This window comes from Sinocyclocheilus grahami, unplaced genomic scaffold (assembly GCF_001515645.1).
Source record: "Sinocyclocheilus grahami isolate Dianchi unplaced genomic scaffold, SAMN03320097.WGS_v1.1 scaffold169.1, whole genome shotgun sequence".
Lineage (NCBI taxonomy): Eukaryota > Metazoa > Chordata > Actinopteri > Cypriniformes > Cyprinidae > Sinocyclocheilus > Sinocyclocheilus grahami.
In genome coordinates, this window is record NW_015505348.1 from 698,391 (window position 1) to 718,839 (window position 20,449).

Sequence of the window (20,449 nt, forward strand, 5' to 3'; positions counted from 1 at the left end):
CTGTCAGAGAGTGAAAGTGCGCTTTCATCCAGAGCGTCTCTCACATGTTCCGCCACCTACTAGTCCGCTTATTTACATCAGAGTGCGCACGCATCTTTCATGCAGCATACAGCGGTGTTGTGCATTTTGACCAGTTGATGGGAAAAGTATTCTTAAAATGCATTCAAAATTCTAAATAATTTGTGATATATAATTATTCACGGTATTTAGAAGTGCCCACTATAACAATATCGTGCATATTCATTACCGTGATATATCGCATTACCGAATACAGGCACAAGTCTACAGTAGAGCTGACTATTTCTGTTAATGCTAAGTTTGTGATAACGTAAGAAAAGCAGTTTAACTGTTTTGACACTTGCTTGAGCAACTTAATATATAAATCTAGAAGTAAACGCAAAAGTAAAAAGCATTGAATAAAGTGTTGCTTATATCTATTGTGTTTAAACATGTCTGTGAAAGACTGTATTACTGTACTGTGTAAAAAAAAAAAAGAAATGCAATGCTGAAAAAGCATTTTTAGTACATGTTTATATTTGAAACCAAAATAATGGATAAATGTTGTGTTTGTGGTAAACAGCCACGGATCAGTAGCGGACTCCTGTGTGAAAGCACAGTCCATGCTGCTTCTCCTCTCACAAGAGTCACCTAAGAGGGGAATTCCCCCCCATTTTCAATAATGAAATTCAGGCCCTGAATAAATGTCTAAAAATCCTGATTGGAGTATCACTATAAATAGTAATAAATGATAAAAAGAAGGCTTTAAAAAGATCGGTATCGGTGATCGGTAGATACTGCTTTCTGTGATCGGCCTCAAAAACCCTGATCGGAGCACCCCTATTCAAAATACCTTCTTTTATGTTGTGCAAAAGAAAGTGATTCATTCAGATTTGAAACAACATGAAGGTGAATAAATGAAGACAGAATTTATTTATTTTTGGTGAACTATACCTTTAATGTTATTTATTTATATTTTAAGTAAACGAAATGATACTCCAAAAACGACACTAAAACTACCAGCAGGTGGCGGTAAATGTCTTTTTGAGTCGATTCGTTCAAAAGGCTGATTGGCAGTGTGCGTACACAACCACCCTATACTGATAAAAATCCACCCAGTGTTTTCTCAAATCGAGCCGATCTCAGATGCCTGTCTGTGTGACGTCACACAGACAGGCCCCTCCCACGATAGTTTGATTGACAGTAGCGTTTCAGCACAGACTGGTCTGGCATCTTACCTTAGACCTGCCCCGAGTGAGCTTTCATCAGTCCGCCATTGTTTCACCGCTGGAGCAAATGTAGACAAGAATGACTCCTAATAAGCGATTGAGGTGTTCTGTTGTTGGATGTAATAATGAACATAGCAGTCGTCATTTACTTCCGACATCTGAGCCACTGAACTGGCAGTGGATTACATTGTTTCTGAAGGGAATGCGCCCCCGATCTACATAAATGCGTCTATGTTCGTGCAAATCATTCAAGATCCAGCCTCATCTACAGAAGAAGTGAGTATAATGTTTTGTAATGAATCTTTGCAAATCACCTTTCCTAATAATGTGCTAATTAGCAAGTTTCACGATGAATGCGGCTAAAGTAAACAGTCCCTCAGAGAGCAGCTCGGAAGAGAGGGGGGCGGGGTCAGCAGAGCTCATTAACATTTAAAGAAAAATGCTACAAAATCGGCTTGATCTGAAAAGAGCTGTTTTTGACAGGGTAAAAAATTTGTTTTTTACACTACCATTGAGAAATTTTAACCAAACTATGTTACAGACTTTTCATTAAGACTCTAATGAATCATATCAACTTGTGGAAAATGGGCATCCTATGACCCCTTTAAATATATATCAATGATACTAAAATAACACTGATCGCTGCAAAAGGACACAGTGAGCATGTGATAATTTTGCACTGAAGGCACTATGAGAAGTGAACGAAGAGTGGCGATCATAGCCTTTGGTAGTGGAGGCGGAAGCGATTCAGGAAGGCTTCTTTAGCCTGGTGTGTCTGTCGACAGGCAGGTCTGAGCGAGGTGCTGCCCCATTAAACAGTCCCCCACCAGGCTGCTTTGTTCCAGACCGCTGCTTTACACTGGGGCGCAGCTTTCCCACAGCGCAAGTCCATCACTGCCTGAGAATACTGATGCAGTCCGTCTGTTTCAGCGCACACACAAACACACACACTCAGAAACATGTGTGCAACATACAAAGCCTCTAAGCCACGAGCAAACTGGCAAAAAACCTGCGCTAGTAAAAATAATCCTGCGACGCAATTATCCCAGCACGCGTCCTTCACACCAAAGGCCAGGAGGAACACAAACAGTCAGACAAGCTAATTAAGCCATCCGCGCCTCGTCCTTTCACCACGGTACAGGTCGAGCCTATTCGGAGAGGACAGCGTATTGTCAACGGCTCATTTGAAATGGCCTGAATGTATCATTTAATGTAAAAAAAACAACAACAGGCAAATAAAGGAATTGGTATCACCTATGTTGCACGTTTTTTCCTTGTCCTCTCCACGTACGCTTTTTCAGTCCAGAAAGGTGTTCGAATACCTATTTGTGATGCTAATGAGCAGTTATGCTATCAACAACCAAGACATCTGTTTGGGAGTGTGTGCGTTACTATTCCAACCTGCAGAAATGAACACTGAATTTGTTGATGCCTATTTATGGAGACAATTTTATTGATCGAAGATTATTAGTCATCATTGTTAAAGCAAGAATCACAAATACACATGATTACAATAGATTTATTTATATTTTATATACATAAATTACATATTACTAGGGATGTAACGGTTAACCGCGAGCATTTAAGTATGTGACGATTCAAATCGGTTGAGATGCTAAACAAATCGCGATTCAATTAGGTGTAGGAGTTTATATGAATGCATGTCTGAGGGGAACTTACTGTCTTTCGATGGCATTTTTTCTTTTCCTCTTGCCTCTGTATAAAGCATATTAAAGTTCATGCGCGGTTTTGTTTAGAGCGGAAACCAAGGAAACGCTTTAAGCGCCACCTGCTGGCAGAGAGTGAATCTGCATCTCATTCAGCTCGTCCGCGTTTTCATGCAGATAGTTTTTATGTATAGTTTCACAAAACTGAAGTCAAACCATTCTGTTTTTGCTTCAAATTTCGAAATTATACAATGTAATTTAGATTAAAAACTGTTCATGTTGCATGTATGCAGCATCTTTGTTTGGATCATGATTAAAGCGGTTACCTCGAATTTTAAATGGAAAGAGCACAGACACAGCCTTAGCTTGTTTATATGAAGAGATTTCTTTTTTAAATTTATTTATTGGTTTATTTAATAGGGACCATGCATATTCATGAACATTGTGGTATAAATATACACCATGTAAATATGCCAGAATTAGTAACAATAACTACTTTTCATCTGTAGTCCCTTTTATTTGTGTTACTTGTTTATTTGATTTGGGGCTTGTTTTAAAATTTCAATTTAGTTTTGTTATTTACATTATATTTAAATTTTGTTATTTAGCAAACGCTTTTATCCAAAGCGACTTACAAATGAGGACAATAGAAGCAATCAAAAGAGCAATAATTTACAAGTGCTATATTATTATAGTGTTATATTTCAATTTCACAAAGAAACGTACAGTATTTTGTCTAAGCAATAATAAAAGGACACATTTAATTTATAATTTGTCTTAAATCTAATTTTGTAAAAAATAAACCGTGAATCGAATCGTGAAATCAAAATCGTGAATCGAATCGTGAGTTGAGTGAATCATTACATCCTTACATATTACATATATAAAAATCTCATTAAAAAAAACAACTGAGGTATAAATATATACAATAAGTTCATATAATAAATTTAATATAGCACAAATGTTTATATAGATATATAAAATAGTAAAATGTTTTTATTAAGATTTTCTTGAATTATATTTTTATGTTATACATACATATTTTTTTATGTTATACATATATATATATATATATATATATTTATTTATTTATATATACATGTATGTGTGTGTGTGTAAAATTAGAAGTTAAACAATAGTATAGTATATAGATAAAATAGTGCTGTCAAACCGATTAATCGCATCCAAAAAAAGTCTGTTTACATAATATAGGTGTGTACTATGTATACACACACACACACGTATATAATTAAGAAATATTTACCTGTGTGTGTGTATTTTTTATTTACATATGATTTATATTATAAACATAAATATTACATATATTTCTTAATATAGTTTATAAGTTTATAATCTAGTAGGGCTGGGACGATAAATCGATGCAGAATCGATTCGTGGCTCGATTCTGAGATCTTCCAAATGCATCGCGATTCTCTCTGGAATCGATTCTGAGCTTAGATTTTAACAGCAGATGGCGCTCTAATCTAGTTTTTATCCGCACACTCAAATGCTCATGAAGAGGAGCGCTTTGTGTGTTCGGCTGAGTCTGTAATTTCACCTGGGCTCAGAATGCTTTTATGACGCCAGATTAATGTAAACACAGCCCACTGTCAACACCCTTGTAATTCGCTTCAACCTTTTCAAATTTTATGAATGATTATTTTAGGTTCAATGTGTGTAAGGATTTGGAAACAAGCAGAGTACGGCCGTTTATAAAGCGTGCAGCGCCATCTGCTGTTCAAAACCAAGCTCAGAATCGTCTCGAGAAAGAATCGCGATTCATTCGGCAAATCTCAGAAAATTCTCGATGCATCGATTTATTTTCCCAGCCCTATAATATAGGTTATAAAAATAGGTATAAGTTATATTATGAAACAGGTATAATAAATCAAATAAAAATAGAAAATAAAATAGGTATAAGTTTATATGTAAAAAAGACTAAATCAGCAAATGCTAGAAGGCAGATTCAAACTTTCACAACTATACAAGCTTGCAAAGACCTTTTTTAATCCATTTTTATCTTAGCATGGCAAAAAAAGTAGTTTGCAATAAGTTTTTCGTCACGCATGCATGAGCGTGCAGGGGATAAACGGCGAAGTGGGCCTTTTCTCATGCTCGTATGCGTATGTGTGTGTGTGTAAGAAACAGAGTTTATTTAATGAGCAAGATGTGGGACAACAGGGATTATCCGCCGCGTTGAGGGATTTGGGGAGGGAAAGACCGAGGTCTGTCCTGCTCACTCAAGCAGACTTAATAAATCTGCCCCGAACGCTCCACCCAAAACATCAGGTCGAGGGAAGACACACACACATTGGTGCGTGCACATTTCTGTGCCAACTCTCGCTTCTCTTTCCAGCCATTACTGCAACAATGGCTTTCAGAAGCGACTCCTTGAAAAGCCACAATCAATGGCGCCCTCCAATTCACAAATCCCCACTATTATGACATCACTCGTCTGGATCTGGATTCAACGAACAAAATGGAGGACAAAACACTATTAAACGTCATCGGACGCACAAAGAAGTCAAATACGGTTGCAGGTAGTTCATGCAACATTAAATGAACATAACAGCTGGATGCGTTTGGGGCTAAATCCGTAATCCCTGCTTTTAACTTTGTGCGTCAGGTCTTAATACTCCAATTAAGGAGCGTATGGGTTCGAAAATGTCACCAACATTGTAGGATGACCTTGAAAAAAAAAATGGTCGAGTGGGCTTGCTGGAATCAAAAGGCTGCATGTACAGCTACACCGAGGTGGACAATTGAAGTCATGAGGCGTTCAGGCTGCTCAGAGTAAACACCTTCTGTGTCAAGTCTGGCGAGAAGTCGTTGCTATGGAGTCACAGCACCGTGGCAAAAGAGTAGCGCCGACTACAAGCGGCCTCACATTTTCACATGCTCCCTGTCGGCCATTCATTATCAGACCGAAAAAGAGCCGTTCAGTTCACTACCTCAGCTCAAACACCTGAAAAATATGGTTTATATATTGCTGGATGAGATTTTTATCCAACAATTGGCCTAACGCATAGGAGTTTCAGATGTTCAAGTCAACGTGCCATCAAAATTGAACCTATTTATTTCCTAAGGACAAATTGAAGAGTGAAGTCAGACATACAAGAGTGTTCACAATTAAAATCGTTCTTTAAAATGAACTCTTAATATTAATATCGCTTTCATATGATTTTGAAAAACTTTTATACCATTTTCAAGGAAAGATTTTCAAGGATAATTTAAATGTCAGGTGGTTTAACTATCAAGTAAAATGCAATGGCATTTTTTATTAAATTTGTCAAGGTCAAAAGTATTTTTTACAAATATAAAAAGTATTAATTCATAAAATTAATTCATTCATTAATTCGCCGCCACATGACATTTTACAAACTAAACTAACCCTGCCTTGTCATTAAAAGGTCAAATTATGTTAATTTTATGTAATATTATGCCAAATTAGAGACTTATTTAAATAATAAATTGTGCAAAAATTTGATTCTTGAAAAAAAAAAACTTTTTTTCCCATCACAAAATTAGTTTGCGTTCATGCCCTGTAAAAAAAAAAAAATAAATAAAAAAAATAAAGATTTCCGATTCAGAAATAAAAGCATATTCATTTTAAAACGGGCGTATTCAAGTCATGGCATGCATGAATAGCATTTTACAAATTTTTTGAAAAAATGAATAGGACAAAAACACACATCATTGACCCACATGTTCCTGGTCTAATTGTGCACGATTAATCACTGCAAGTTAATCAGAATCAATTTTAAAAATGAGTTTTTCAACAAACAGCTCCACCTCCCAAACAACTTTCCTTTCTGTATGACATCACCAAGTCCACTTTACACAAGCCAATCAAACGCCACCCTACATTTCTGCTCACATAAAATCCAGTTTCACTCATAAATATGACATTTTAGACGCAAAATGAGTCGTGGATGGCATTTATGTTGATTTTATAAGGATGCGATCAAATGTTACAAAATAATTCTGTAAAGCAAACCAAATCATGTCGCTCAGTGGCATCTAATTCACTTCTATTTCCAGCCATACGCCTTTAATCAAGAGCGCCTAATCAAAATATCTGTCGTATTAGCTCATTAATCAGCAACAGCCTGCAAGAAACTTAACATGTGACGAGTTATTGCATTCAAACCAGTCTAGGAATACGACAAACCCACTTTTAATCACTTACAGCATTAGTGAGGCTGATTAGGAAGCGACTCGCTGTGTAACTCAATCCATAAACGAGTTCATGAGCAGTGATACAGACTCTCTGTACTTTGGCTAAAAGATCAAGGCAGTGCACAACACACACCTCTGATTCGCTGCAGGGAAAACATCTTGCACAATGCAAATGCATGTCATTACAGATTCACACCTTGGGTTTTTGGCAAAAGTCTTGCTGTTCTTACAAAAAAGGAAAGAAAAAAAGAAACCAGCTTGTGTTCTTCAAAAAGCGTGATTGTAGTGTTAGTTAACATCAGTGTTGGCACCCCATTGGCAAAATGATGAGAGTTCATTAGAAAAGATTAATGGAACCTGAAAGATGTCAACATACACACGAATTTGGCGCTTAAACCTCATAATTTCATGCCTGGTTGTAAACTACAGAGTAATAAGCACATATAAATGGTTAGTCAAATAACGCAAAAGAATTAGGAGGTTTGGGGACTGAAGTTGCATATATTAAAACACAATTCGCCAACTGTTAAATGTCACAGGCGCACAACATTTACATTGTTCCCATTTGCAAACACTGCCAAACCACACACGAGTGGATTTTAAGGTAAAAACGTGTAGTTTAGAAATATAAAAGGGTGATGTGATCAAATGAATGATAAATATTTAATCTTCGCGATAAGTTTCAGCATACACACAGTTGCACGGACGCCTCTCCTGCCTATGCTAAGCTCAAACCAGCTAACAACATCAACACAGCGCCAGCAAACCGCTCGATTTACACTCACCGAGTGCCTGGATTGTGGAAACATCATGTCAGTTTTGGTCTTCGGGGTCTTGCCTTCTCCTCCTCAAAGAACAGGGAAGCAGTTTGCTCAGCAGACGGTTATATTACTGTGTGTGTGTGTTCTTTGTTCCGTCGCTAGCTGAGGCTCCTGTACAGCTACAGGCAGCTCGCGCCGCTGCTATGGCAATAAAGCAGCCTGATGTGTGCCGCACTGAGCGCGCTCTTTAACACGCATTCGGCATGGAGAAATAATGATCCGTGGGTGATGGTTTGCTGGAATCTGTCGGATTGATATGGAGTCTGTCCTGTCCCTTTTCCACGTTGGGAATGAGCGCAGACAAGGGCTGGGGTCTCTCTCCTCCCTGGTTGGAGGAAATCGAGTGGTTGTGCAAGAGATGAAGTGGAGTTTGGGAGCTGATGGCTGCTGCTGCTGTTTTTTTCTGTATGCATGCAATTTTTTTGTATTATATATTAATATCAAATATAATTACACTAGTAATTAGTAATCCTTTTTCGTTTACATACATTTAGATAAATACCAACTTTGATACATTTTTAATAAACAACATCAAACCTGCACCAGCAAACAGTCAGAATATACTGTATATATATATATATATATATATATATATATATTAGAAATACAATTATATACAATTTTTAATTGCATATGAAAATATAAAATATTTTACATTTGTTCCTATTTATAGAAATCATTTTTTAGAAAACTTTTTAATTCCTACCAGTTTAATAACAGCACCAGCAAGCGGCTCTAATAAATATTCATATATTTGTATATATATTGTTTAATAACATTACCTATATATAAAATATTTGTATATATTAATTTGATTTTTAATATCTACAATTTTATATTTCATGTTTTAATGTACATAAATCTTATTTTTAATATGTAACTATCAAAACAGCACCAACAGCTCACATATTTTTTATAATTTTTTTAAAAAATCGACTTATTCATCCATCTATATATTCAAATGTTTAAAAAAGAAATGTAAATAATATCAGCATCAGCATCGATACAAATGGCTGAAATCTGATTGGATTATTCTGCTCCATTAGAAGATTTTTGAAATGCCTACTTCCCATTTCTGATGTTCAAATCAAACCTCAACATTAAAAATAGCATCTAATAAATATGCTGAAATGAGATTTAATGACATCTTTGTAGCTGAAGTTATGTTATATTAATACGATCTCTGTGCTGCACAAGAATAATTTCGTCATGTATTATTGAACTCTTTATGACGAGAGAAGATTATCATTACCAGTACCAGGACTCTTAATGTAGAACATGTTTTAGGAGGAGGACCATCTACCTTATTCATCGGTCTTGTAATAAAGGACATAAACAAAAGCTCAACACAGATGCAAACATATAGGAACAAATTTTATTCCAATTTCAAATGGATATTTTTTTCTTTAAAGGAGAAGGCTATGAAAGTCATTTTCATGTATGAATGAGGTTCAGGCAAAAGTGGTTGAAATGAAACATACAAAAAGAGAAATATGTCTAAAATACTGTAAATGAGCAATAATTAAGCCCCTTGTCAGCAGGGTTTCGCGTTAATACGGTTTCTCCTTTACCCGACCCTCTCCGCCTGAAAACAAACACATGCAATTAAAATGTCATTTCTTTTAAAAACAGCAGTTTGTCATCTTTAATCTTAAATACAGAATAAAATTGTCCTTTTCCTGTTGCGCATTTACCATAATCACATACTTAATGTTTATTTGTTTTTAAAAACCGGACCATAAAATACACAAGTCCTTTTTAAATGATTTCCACAACATTGGCACTTGTAAAGAGTCTGGCTCTACAAATCAAAGGGATTGGCACACTCAATATAGTACATCATTTACATTTGGTATGCTTAAAAAAATAAAATAAAATAAAGAGCAACCAACCGAACAAGAAATACATTACAAAGTAATACAATACTTTGATTTTATACACCACTACACAAAAGTTTATTTTAGCTGTTTTATCAAAAACAAATGTATTATATTAAAGTGTCCTACATACAAGTGTTTAGGTAATGCATCGACGTCAGAAATAAAAAAAGAAAGTAAAGACAGCTTCATATTGTATGCATCCATCACGTCAGTGTGGACCTCAAGCGAAAGCGTCATTTCTATTCATTAGTGTCTGCATCTCTCAGAGTACCAGGAACAATTTTGGAGGAACAGATATATCACATGAGTGGAGTTCGTTCCATTACTGCAGAGTAGGTTCAGTGCATTAACCCAGGGAGGAAAAACATACCAAACTTCATCACAAATTGTTGAGAACGACCAAAGAAAACCTTAAACACCAGCGGAACAGGATATTAAAGCTACTTATACCATCTGCACAATGTTTTGTGGACTTAATTGGTACGAAATGACTAGCTGTAGTGTTTCTGTTGGATAAAGAAAGGCGTTTCTCAGATTAGAACTAGCCCTTCGAAATGAAAGCCATAGTACGTACAAAAGCTTTAAACGTTCACGTGTTCAAAAATGCCGTCGTAAATTTGCAGGTCCACTACTTGTACAACAACGAAACGGTTTGAAATTGGTATATGGTGACTGATAGTACCATCCCACCCAAGTAAACGCAGTTTAAAATGAATGAAGTGTGAAGCCGCGCCCAGAAGAATGACGGTATGCAAATCTGGATGTTTGAGAAACTATAAAAAAAATTTATTAAAAAAAAAAAGCAGCTTAACTGGCCTGGCACGGGAGGATTGATTAGTTAAACAAGGAAAAAAGAAAAAAAGTTCGCAATTTGGCAAACAATTCGTAAAATGCACTAAAAGGTCCAAATGTATATGTAAAGAAGGCTTATAGGATTAATTAAACGCAACAAAACTGCAAATATACAGGGAAAATTGCGTATACACCTTCAAAACTACACTTCCAAAGTAATTCACAAAAGTAATCACAAAAAAAAGAATCCTCCTACAATACATTCAATTACTAGTTCAAAAAAAATAAGTCGCGCCAATAAGTGACCATTGTGATTCAAATATTTTGCTATATCATTACGTTAGATCTTGTGATTTTTTTCAAATTCTGCTACTCTCAAGCCATGTCGTTTCAATAATACGAACGAAGCCAATAAGACTGTACGAGTGCTAATGTGCGATAAATTCATAGCCAGTCGGCTGGGAGGAAAAAAAAGAAAAAAGACAAAAAGTGTACGATAAATGAGTAAACAGGACTCAAACGCAATTCCGTCATAGCCCCCGAAACCAAACATGGCAAAGGGAAACGTGTGACATAACCGCCACCGAATTCTTCCTTCCTAAACTTACAAAATCAAAACAGCCCATTCGAAGTCGTTTGATTTGCGGCAAGAAATAGCATACATTTTCCGAAGATCTCCGAAGGTGCTCCCTGGATGCACTGCAAGCTGAACCTACGGAAAACAGCAACTCCCGCGGTGTCACCCGCACTGTCCCTGATTCCTCTACGTACCTATTGCTCTATCGTCTTCATAGAGTCCTTTCATTCTCCGCCCACAATTAGCCCTTGTAATGAAAAGTATGAAAACTCACCTGAATTACATCATAAAGATCCCCCCTCCCCAAAAAAGCCAGCTAGCTATGGAGTCCAAAAAGCTCAATTAAGCGAGAACTAAGATATGGTACTACGAAACCAAGTGCGAACTCTCAAAAAACAACGCAAGCAGAGACCAGTTAAGAATTCAACCACTGATAAAATTCTCAATTTCCTATTTGCATAAAGCGATGTTGATCAAATGGAAATTCAACTCTCCATTTTCAAGCGTTTCAAATATTCGGGAAAACTAAAAATAACAGAACGGCGACAATCGATTTACGAAATACCAAAAAGAAAAGATCACTTGCCAATGGATTTTTTACAGCAGAAGAGACTCAAAAATTTAGTTGGAAAAATGAGTCAGACTAATTACATATCTGGTCCATAAATTACATAAATAAAACAAACTAAATGGATTTCACCCTATATAGCACTTTTGCGTCGAGTCTACGAACATTTAAATCACTGGATATTGAATGCTATACTGAGTAAAACATGAATGAATCGGCTAGGAAAGGCGTTTATTTGATTCCTTCGGTCAAAGATTCAAAACTGATGTGACGAAGCATGTAAACAAATCACAATCTTTCGGTAAATATCTTTGAATACTAGCTGGATCCCTTTAATTATACTGATTAAACACCCAATACTGGCAAACATCAGACTGGAGGAAACAGTTCGCTGCCTGAATGATAAATTTATAGTGGATACACAAGCGAACTGGGGTTTTTTTCGAAACAATTTCGGGAACGCAATTTGAAAAAAAAAAAACAACTGGTGGCTTTCATTACTCATTACGAAAAAGTCACATGGTGTGCCATCTCTTCTCCAGTAGTGATGGGAAATCTCTATACATCACTCCTAAAATAGTATTAAATCAAATCACCTCCACCTCTAGTGTTATAGCATGTGATTGCACAACTAACACCTGGTTAACTTCAGTGGTGCAAGGTGAAGTCCTTCAAGAATGTCGCCCACTCTTCGTTACGGACGGACGATCCACCGAGGGTTTCCGTTAAGTTCGTACCTCAGTTTCATTCAGGTAGAGCCCACTTACAGCCCATCTACAGAGCAAACGAATGCTCTTTGTCATTAGGCACCGATTTAACGGCCCAGCCTTCGTGTTTGAGGAAGATTGGATGATAAAGCTATCGGCTGGAGGGGTCGACACTCAGGAAGAGAGGAGAAAACAGGCAAAGAAAAGGACTATGTGAAGATCCAGTGCCTAAAGGGGGTGAAGGTGTGTTTCTGCGTGTGAGGTGTGTAGTGCTTTCGGCTGTGTGTGGGCTGCAGGTGTCTCGCTCTCGTTCGATCTCTCTCTCTCTCACACTAGGTTGTACTCTTTGAGGTTGTGCTGCAGGATGGTGTCCTTGACCGCCGCGAAGACGAAGCGGATATTTTCGGTGTCTGTGGCGCAGGTGAAGTGCGAGTAGATGATCTTGTCGCTGTCCGGGTTCAGGTCCACGAACATCTTCAGGATGAACTCGCGGCCCGCCTGGGCGTCCCTCTGCGGACCTGTCAGAGGGTAAATGAGAGTTTGGAGACCAAACAGGCTATGGAAGTGTATTTGGAAGTGGTTGCAGTTCACAAGTCTACCACATGGTGTCAGTGTAGGCTTCATTTGAAACTTGTGAAAAGGCTGTTACCGTCAAATTCAGGGAAGTAGTCCACCAGGTGAGAGTACATGATCTTCTCCTCCAGAAGGTCCTTCTTGTTCAGGAACAGAATGACTGAAGAGTTCTGGAACCAGGGGTAGGTGATGATTGTGCGAAACAGCGCTTTGCTTTCCTCCATGCGATTCTGCAGAAGTCAGAAACAAAAACACCACAATGAAAGGGGCGGCTCAGCTTCGACTGCACTGAAGACTAATGCAGATGACTGTTAAGCATCATTAACTGCGGTTAATGCAAGTCTAGCTGATGAACCTCAATGAATGATTTATGTATTTCCATATACAGTGGGTACGGAAAGTATTCAGACCCCCTTAAATTTGTTATATTATATTGCTCAATTATAATACACAATTTCCAAGCAAAATCTCTACAAGTAGACACCAATAATTAGAAATTAAATATTTACATTTATAAATGTAATATTTTTTACATATTATAAAATACATAAAATATCCAATACTAATAGTAGAAAATACATTTACATTACAAAAGTCTAAAATACAATAAACATTAAAAAAAACAATACATTAAAAATTGATAATAAATTAACAATTAAGAATGTATAAAAGTATATTATTTATTTGAATACATGTTATTTTAATATTAAATATTAATAAGAATTTTAAATTATATAAAACAAAAAATGATTATATACATGAATGAATTCTTATTTTGATATACATTTTAAAAAGTACATGAAATGACTAATACTACTAATATTATTACTAATAAATAAATACATTAAAATGTATAAATATAATTAAACATTAAAATAGTTTGTAAATGTACATTATATTAATTTTCATGTTTTATACATTATAAAAACTATGCAATAACAAAAAAAAAAATACACAAACTATAATGCTAAATTTAATTAAAATAATAAATACATTTAAAATAACAATAATAATCACCTCATTGTCAGATTCCACAAGGACCTGGTCGTATTCGCTCAAGGCAACCAGGAACATGATAGATGTGACGTTCTCAAAGCAGTGGATCCACTTCCTGCGCTCTGATCTTTGCCCTCCGACATCCACCATCCTGAGACAGAGGTGACAAAGTATGAGTACACATAAAAAGTCTGGTTTGATGATTATGACGACTATGAAAAAGGCTGTGCCAGTGTTGTGTATGGTATCCAATTGAGACCCTGAACTGAAATGACTTTAAATTCATCCTTAAAACTAAGCTATATCAACATTTGGCTTTTGAAAAAAAACAACAACAAAAAACAGGCCAATTCGGAAACAGATTTGCAACATTTTCATTGGAAATGGGCTACTAGATATCTCAAAGTAACAATATTCTCTGTTTATCAAATCAAATTAGATCTAGAGGCCACCAAAAATGAATGAGTACTTAAGGATGGAAACCACTTGTCATACAAAATTAGATGCATCTCAAAAATCACATGTCTGTTATCATTATATTAACATTTTGGCAGGAAAATCTTGGTTAAATTGCATTACATCTGGAATTCATTCTCACAAACATGCACAAATTAAGTCGTGACATTGTGTGGACTTGTGCGTTTCTAACGTGAACTGAACAAGACCAGCTCAAAACATGACAGCAGAGGTTAACTTAATACAGAGAATTACAGAAGAATCGAAACAGGACAATAAGCACGTAATTATGATTTCATCATGCCACTGGAGAGTTTGAGGTCAAGTATGGAGCCGGTCGTCTTCAGTTCTGGTAGTAAGATGGTGACATTGTAAGTGGTGAATTTCACAAAGGAAGCAAAACTAACACACAAACATTTATAGAGATGCCACAAACAAAAAGTGAACTGTAGAGTTTCAAATGCATGCTGGGATGAGTAACATCCAAGAAAAACGGACAGGGTGAATGAGCGAAGAAAAAGCGTGTTGGCACTGTATTAGTAAAGCCCTGAGACTGATGGAAAAACAGATACGCTACTGTAAGGTGTGTCGGGGGACAACTAACAACAACAAAAAATTTAATACATGCTTATTCACAAAGCAAATATTGAATATGAACTAAACAAAATACATTCCTGGGCCTTGGTATGTCATGAACAAAATTTAATAAGATTTTTGGCAAACCTCATCGAACAAAAAGTTTCTTCATCTAGGGGCTCTTCTGGCCTTATAGATTTTTAGAAACTTAACTTTTTAAATACTTTTCATACTAGTTTGACAAGTTCAGAAACATTATTCAATAGCAAATACATACATAAATCACTTGTTCTGCAAGTCATTCTCATTTCCACCACAATTTTGCATGAAATGGCTGACTCCTTTGTCTCTCTAAGTTGAATTTTATAGCTAGCACTTTACGTATGCTAAATGCATGCAATTAAATAAGATCCACACTTCTGCATCACTTTGACAATCGCCAGGTGGTGACACAAAATGACAAAAATATTATCCGATATTTAATGTGATTTTTAGTTTTTTTGACATGCATTAAGCCTCAAGAATATGTCATGTTTCATATTAAACAAGTAACACTTAAAGGGTTAGTTCACCCAGAAATGAAAATTCTGTCATTAATTACTCACCCTCGTGTCGTTTCAAACCCATAAGACCTTCGTTCATCTTCAGAACACAAATTAAGATATTTTTGATGGAATCTGAGAGCTGTCTGACCCTGCATAGACAGCAACACAACTGAAATGTTCCCAAGTCCAGAAACGTAGCAAGGAGATCTGTAAAAGAATCCATGTGACATCAGGGGTTCATCCACAATTATACGAAGCTACGAGAATACTTTTTGTGCGCAAAAGAACTGACTCTAATGACTTTATTCAACAATTCGTCTCCTCCGCATCACCCTGGTGCCATTTTGGAGAATATCAGCTGGACGTAAACAGCGTATGCTGTTCTGTGTCAGCTGCGTCACGCCGGATCGGTTTCCTACGTTATTGTGATTTGATCTGAACGAAAACAGTCAAAATGGCACCAGGGTGATGCGGAGGAGACGAATTGTTGAATAAAGTCATTAGAGTCAGTTCTTTTGCGCACAAAAAGTATTCTCGTAGCTTCGTATAATTGTGGATGAACCCCTGATGTCACATGGATTCTTTTACAGATCTCCTTGCTACGTTTCTGGACTTGGGAACATTTCAGTTGTGTTGCTGTCTATGCAGGGTCAGACAGCTCTCAGATTCCATCAAAAATATCTTCATTTGTGTTCCGAAGATGAACGAAGGTCTTATGGGTTTGAAACGACATGAGGGTGAGTAAATAATGACAGAATTTGCATTTTTGGGTGAACTAACCCTTTAACACTTGGTAAACAAGTACACTAACTTTTTATTTTAAAATAATTTTAAAATATTTTTTTATAAACTGATCATTATCACAATAAATATTACAAATACCTTATTATTTTTTTTATTTCTTTGTTGTTTACATTATCAGTTTTAAATATATCAATCTTCCTCTGTGGAGGAAAAAAAAAGTTTATAATACTATATAGATTTATATAGCTTTTTTATCCTATTATATAGCTTTATATAAGCTTTTTCTATATTTATAATATTTTATAATTAGTACATTTTTCTTTTAATTTAGTAAATGTTTTGGAAATGTTATAGCATGTTTGCCATTTTTATAAAAAAAATCAAGTTTACATCAAGTTAAAGGAAAATGAGAAATGTTAACTTGGCAACTAGCTGAAATCTTTTTTTTTTTTGGACATTTCAAGTAAAGAAACTATTTATTTTTTTTGTTTTCCCCTGCCTACAGTTGAAACACCTATATGTAACTATTTTACATTAAAGTGAGCCAAATAGTAAAGTTTCATGCTCGATATGCTGCATTAAACCAGGTAAATGTCCAAACTGTTTTTTGTTTCTTTTTCTGAAAGTGAACGTGCATTACAAGAATACAGGCCATTCCCAGCTAAACAGTCATGCAACGCTCACTGATTCTAAATTAATGGAAAAGTACTCTAACAAACTCACAGGAGATTCCAGCTAAAACAGAAGGGAATAATCAGAGCAATTCTCAACTGTGCCATTTCCCCCCCCCCATCACACCTGCACTTGGGTTCAGTGAGGGAAAACATAAGAGAAGGGTTTTATTTTATGTAGGCAACACAGTCTCGCTAGCTCAGTCTCTAGCGGCCAGGCGTAAAGCTTTGATAAATGGACTCCTTCAGGAGCTACAACCTAAAATAAAGCCTCTTCAGCCAGCCTCCGTTCCTGCAGGAAAGGCAAAAACAAAAATGCAAATCAAACGAAAAGGCAAAAAAAAAAAAGCGAAACAAATCAAAACCAAAAACAGAGAATTAAAAATTTGCTTTTTAAAATTTGATTGCTAAATACTGCTTAAAATATTTAAATGTATATATTTTGTATTCAAAACAAAACCAGAAACAATCTAAAACACAAAGTAATATCATTCTAATGCATAGAAACAGTGTTGCTATCACTTCTAAGAACTTGGTTCTGGTTAGAACATAAATGAATGCTTATGTCTCAAACCATCCTTCAATCCCCTGAATTTCGGACACATAAATAACAATAAAGACAAAAAAATGGATGAATGTTAATGAAGTTAATGATGCAAAGAGGTTAAGGACATTAACAGCCACTAACGTCACAGAAATGTACGAACCGAACCTTGTTCGTTCAACTGGCCGAAGTGGACCAGATCAACGCACTGATTCGCAAAATGTTACAAACATGAAGACATTAAAACTGGGGGAGGAATCCTCTCCGACATTATGATCTACCTGAAAATGATGCTTTGCAAAGAAGATGAACGAAGATCTTACGGGTTTGGAACGACATGAGGGTAATTAATGACAGAATTAAATTTTTTGGGTGAACTAACACTTTAAACTATAACTATATGAGAATATGGAAGTCCACACAACAGCTATAAAAAAATTAAAAAAACACGAAATAATGATTTTTTTTTTTTCAGCTGATGAATGATAAAAACACCGACAGCCAATCTTCTGTCCGACTTTTAAGGAGCCTGCGCATTAAGGAGCAGCAGACGACAAAACTGAAGCTTGCTTACAATAAACATTGGTGTGGATGCTAGTATTGTTAACGTTAATGTTATCTTTATAGATATGATTTGTAGTATGAAAAGGCCATAATACTGCATCTATACATCTATGACTTATTACAAATATGCTTCTAACTGACCACAAGAAAAGATGCAGCGTTCAACAATTCAATTAAAAGCAATAAAGTTAAAAGGAGCTAATGGCGGCACACACACTTACTATTTAGTGGAGTCAGAGAGCTGGTACTCTCGCCTGCGGTCGTAGGCTTCCTGGATGCCTGGATCTGACCAGAGCTTCTTTATTGCGCTGACATAGGGCTGGTCAAAGGAGCAAATCTTCTCCACGTCGACCTCTCGCACCAGCAGAGCATTGTTCTGTGGATAAAGAGACCGTACACAGTAAAAATCCCATTTTATGACTTAATGGCTGTGTAATACTAATGACTTACAGCGGGGTTTCGAACCAACTAGGTCACAAGTTGTCGAGTTAAACTTTAAGGATCTTTTTTAGGAAATATTAACTGATTCTTCAAAACCAAAACATGAGAATAATTAACCGTAATCCTGCACTGAAGAAAAGACAGCTTTTATATATAAATATATACATGTAAATATTTTCAAAATATATGCTGTATATGTGTGTCTTTATATATACACATAATAAATATACAGACGTATATAATATAAACAAAAACTTATTTTGGACGTGATTAATTGCGATTAATCGTTTCACAGCACTAGTATTTACATATACATAAATATACACAGTGCACACACATATATAATATAAACAAACTTATTTTGGGTGCGATTAATTGCGATTAATCGTTTCACAGCACTAGTATTTACATATACATAAATATACACAGTGCACACACATATATAATATAAACAAACTTATTTTGGGTGCGATTAATTGCGATTAATCGTTTGACAGCACTAATTAAAACAAGTATTTTCTATAAGCTGCTTTGAACCAATGTGTTGTGAAAAATTCTATATAAACTTATATATACACACACAGTATAATATACATATACTGTATAATAATATATAATTATATAATATATATATTAGGGATGCACCGAATATTCGGCAACCGAAATTATTCGGCCGAAAATAGCAAAAAAATCTCTTTCGGTGTTCGGACGAATAAGCGAAAAGGCCGAATAATATGAACCGAACAATGACGAATGCGATTAAAATAGAGGCACGCGCTAATGCAGCAAACATGTCAACAGTGTGAAAGTATTTAAAACTATCAGAGAAAGATGCAGAAATCATTACAAGAGTGAAGCACCGACAGCGAGAGACTTAGTGCTGCATCAAGTCTCCGATGAGAAAAGGGTGGCTAATGCTGGTTGTTAGGTTACTGTATGATGATTGAAATCCTGAAATTACCTGAAACGATTAGTAAATAAACTGCAGAATGTTATATTTTCTAATGCACACACGAATTGTATGTATTCTGACAGCGCTGCACAAGCTCGCGGCGCCAGGGTTCAAAATCCAAAGCGCGAGGAAAATCTGTGCTAAAACAGTTACTCATCAGTTGCTCCGTAACATTTTTGTGAATTTTTTTTTAAAGGCATTTGACAATGTGACACGTGCGACAAACATCTTCCCAAATTCGTAATGAGAATCATTTATAAATCTGCATGCTTTTTGTTAACAAAAAGCACTGAGATCTTCCTGCGGGTTTCTGCCAAAATAAAAGCCGAGAAAAAGCAACAACTCCATCGACATTCATAAATGATAGTATTGTAATTTTACTGTCGTTATGTAAAATAAAATAAAAAAATAAGACAATAATAATGATAATAATAATAATTACCCTACAACAGCTCTGTTAATACATTTATTATAACATTCACACATAGCGTTCAAATTGGGACCTGTAATATATTCTATTGTTTTAAAAGAAGTCTCTTCTGCTCAGCAAGGCTGCCTTTATTTGTACAGTAAAAAATACACGCCTGATTCAAGTCTCAAAAATGGCCAAAAAATATTATTTTACTAACTTATTTTAAGCTAAATTGTACTTTGTTGGTATAATGTCTGCTAGAATGTTAAAAAAAATGTTCAGTGTTAAGTAAATATTTTTTAATTGTTGTTTTGTAATTTATTTTTTTATTTGAAAAGCAGGACAAAACAGTAAAAAGCACATTTTGGCAATTTAGTTAATGCAATTTAGAAAAAAAAAAGGCAAAATAGGCCTACATGGGGGAAAAATGTGAAAACCCATGTTCGGTATTTGGCCTTCGGCCCAGTGTTTCATTTTGTTCGGCTTCGGCCTAGAATTTTCATTTCGGTGCATCCCTAATATATATAAACAAATATCCTAGTTTGAATACTAAATAAA

General features: G+C 35.7%; 2 protein-coding genes across 3 annotated transcripts in view; both read right to left on the reverse strand.

Moving 5' to 3' along the window:
* Positions 1–8,289, reverse strand: part of LOC107593322 (amino-terminal enhancer of split-like) — a 55,321-nt gene extending 47,032 nt beyond the window's left edge. For both annotated transcript variants that reach the window (XM_016282997.1, XM_016282996.1), the window contains exon 1: positions 7,858–8,289. In XM_016282997.1, the coding sequence (XP_016138483.1) occupies positions 7,858–7,884 (27 nt within the window). In that variant the 5' untranslated portion in view covers positions 7,885–8,289. The remainder of the gene's footprint in view (positions 1–7,857) is intronic.
* A 960-nt stretch (positions 8,290–9,249) lies between these two features.
* On the reverse strand, positions 9,250–17,817 carry LOC107593323 (guanine nucleotide-binding protein subunit alpha-11). The gene is made up of 4 exons (XM_016282998.1): positions 17,804–17,817; positions 14,008–14,137; positions 13,067–13,220; positions 9,250–12,935 (listed from the first exon to the last, which is right to left on the reverse strand). Exons 2-4 carry the CDS (start codon positions 14,134–14,136, stop codon positions 12,745–12,747), a joined length of 474 nt encoding a protein of 157 aa, XP_016138484.1. The 5' UTR covers position 14,137; positions 17,804–17,817; the 3' UTR covers positions 9,250–12,744.
* Positions 17,818–20,449: the final 2,632 nt, after the last annotated feature.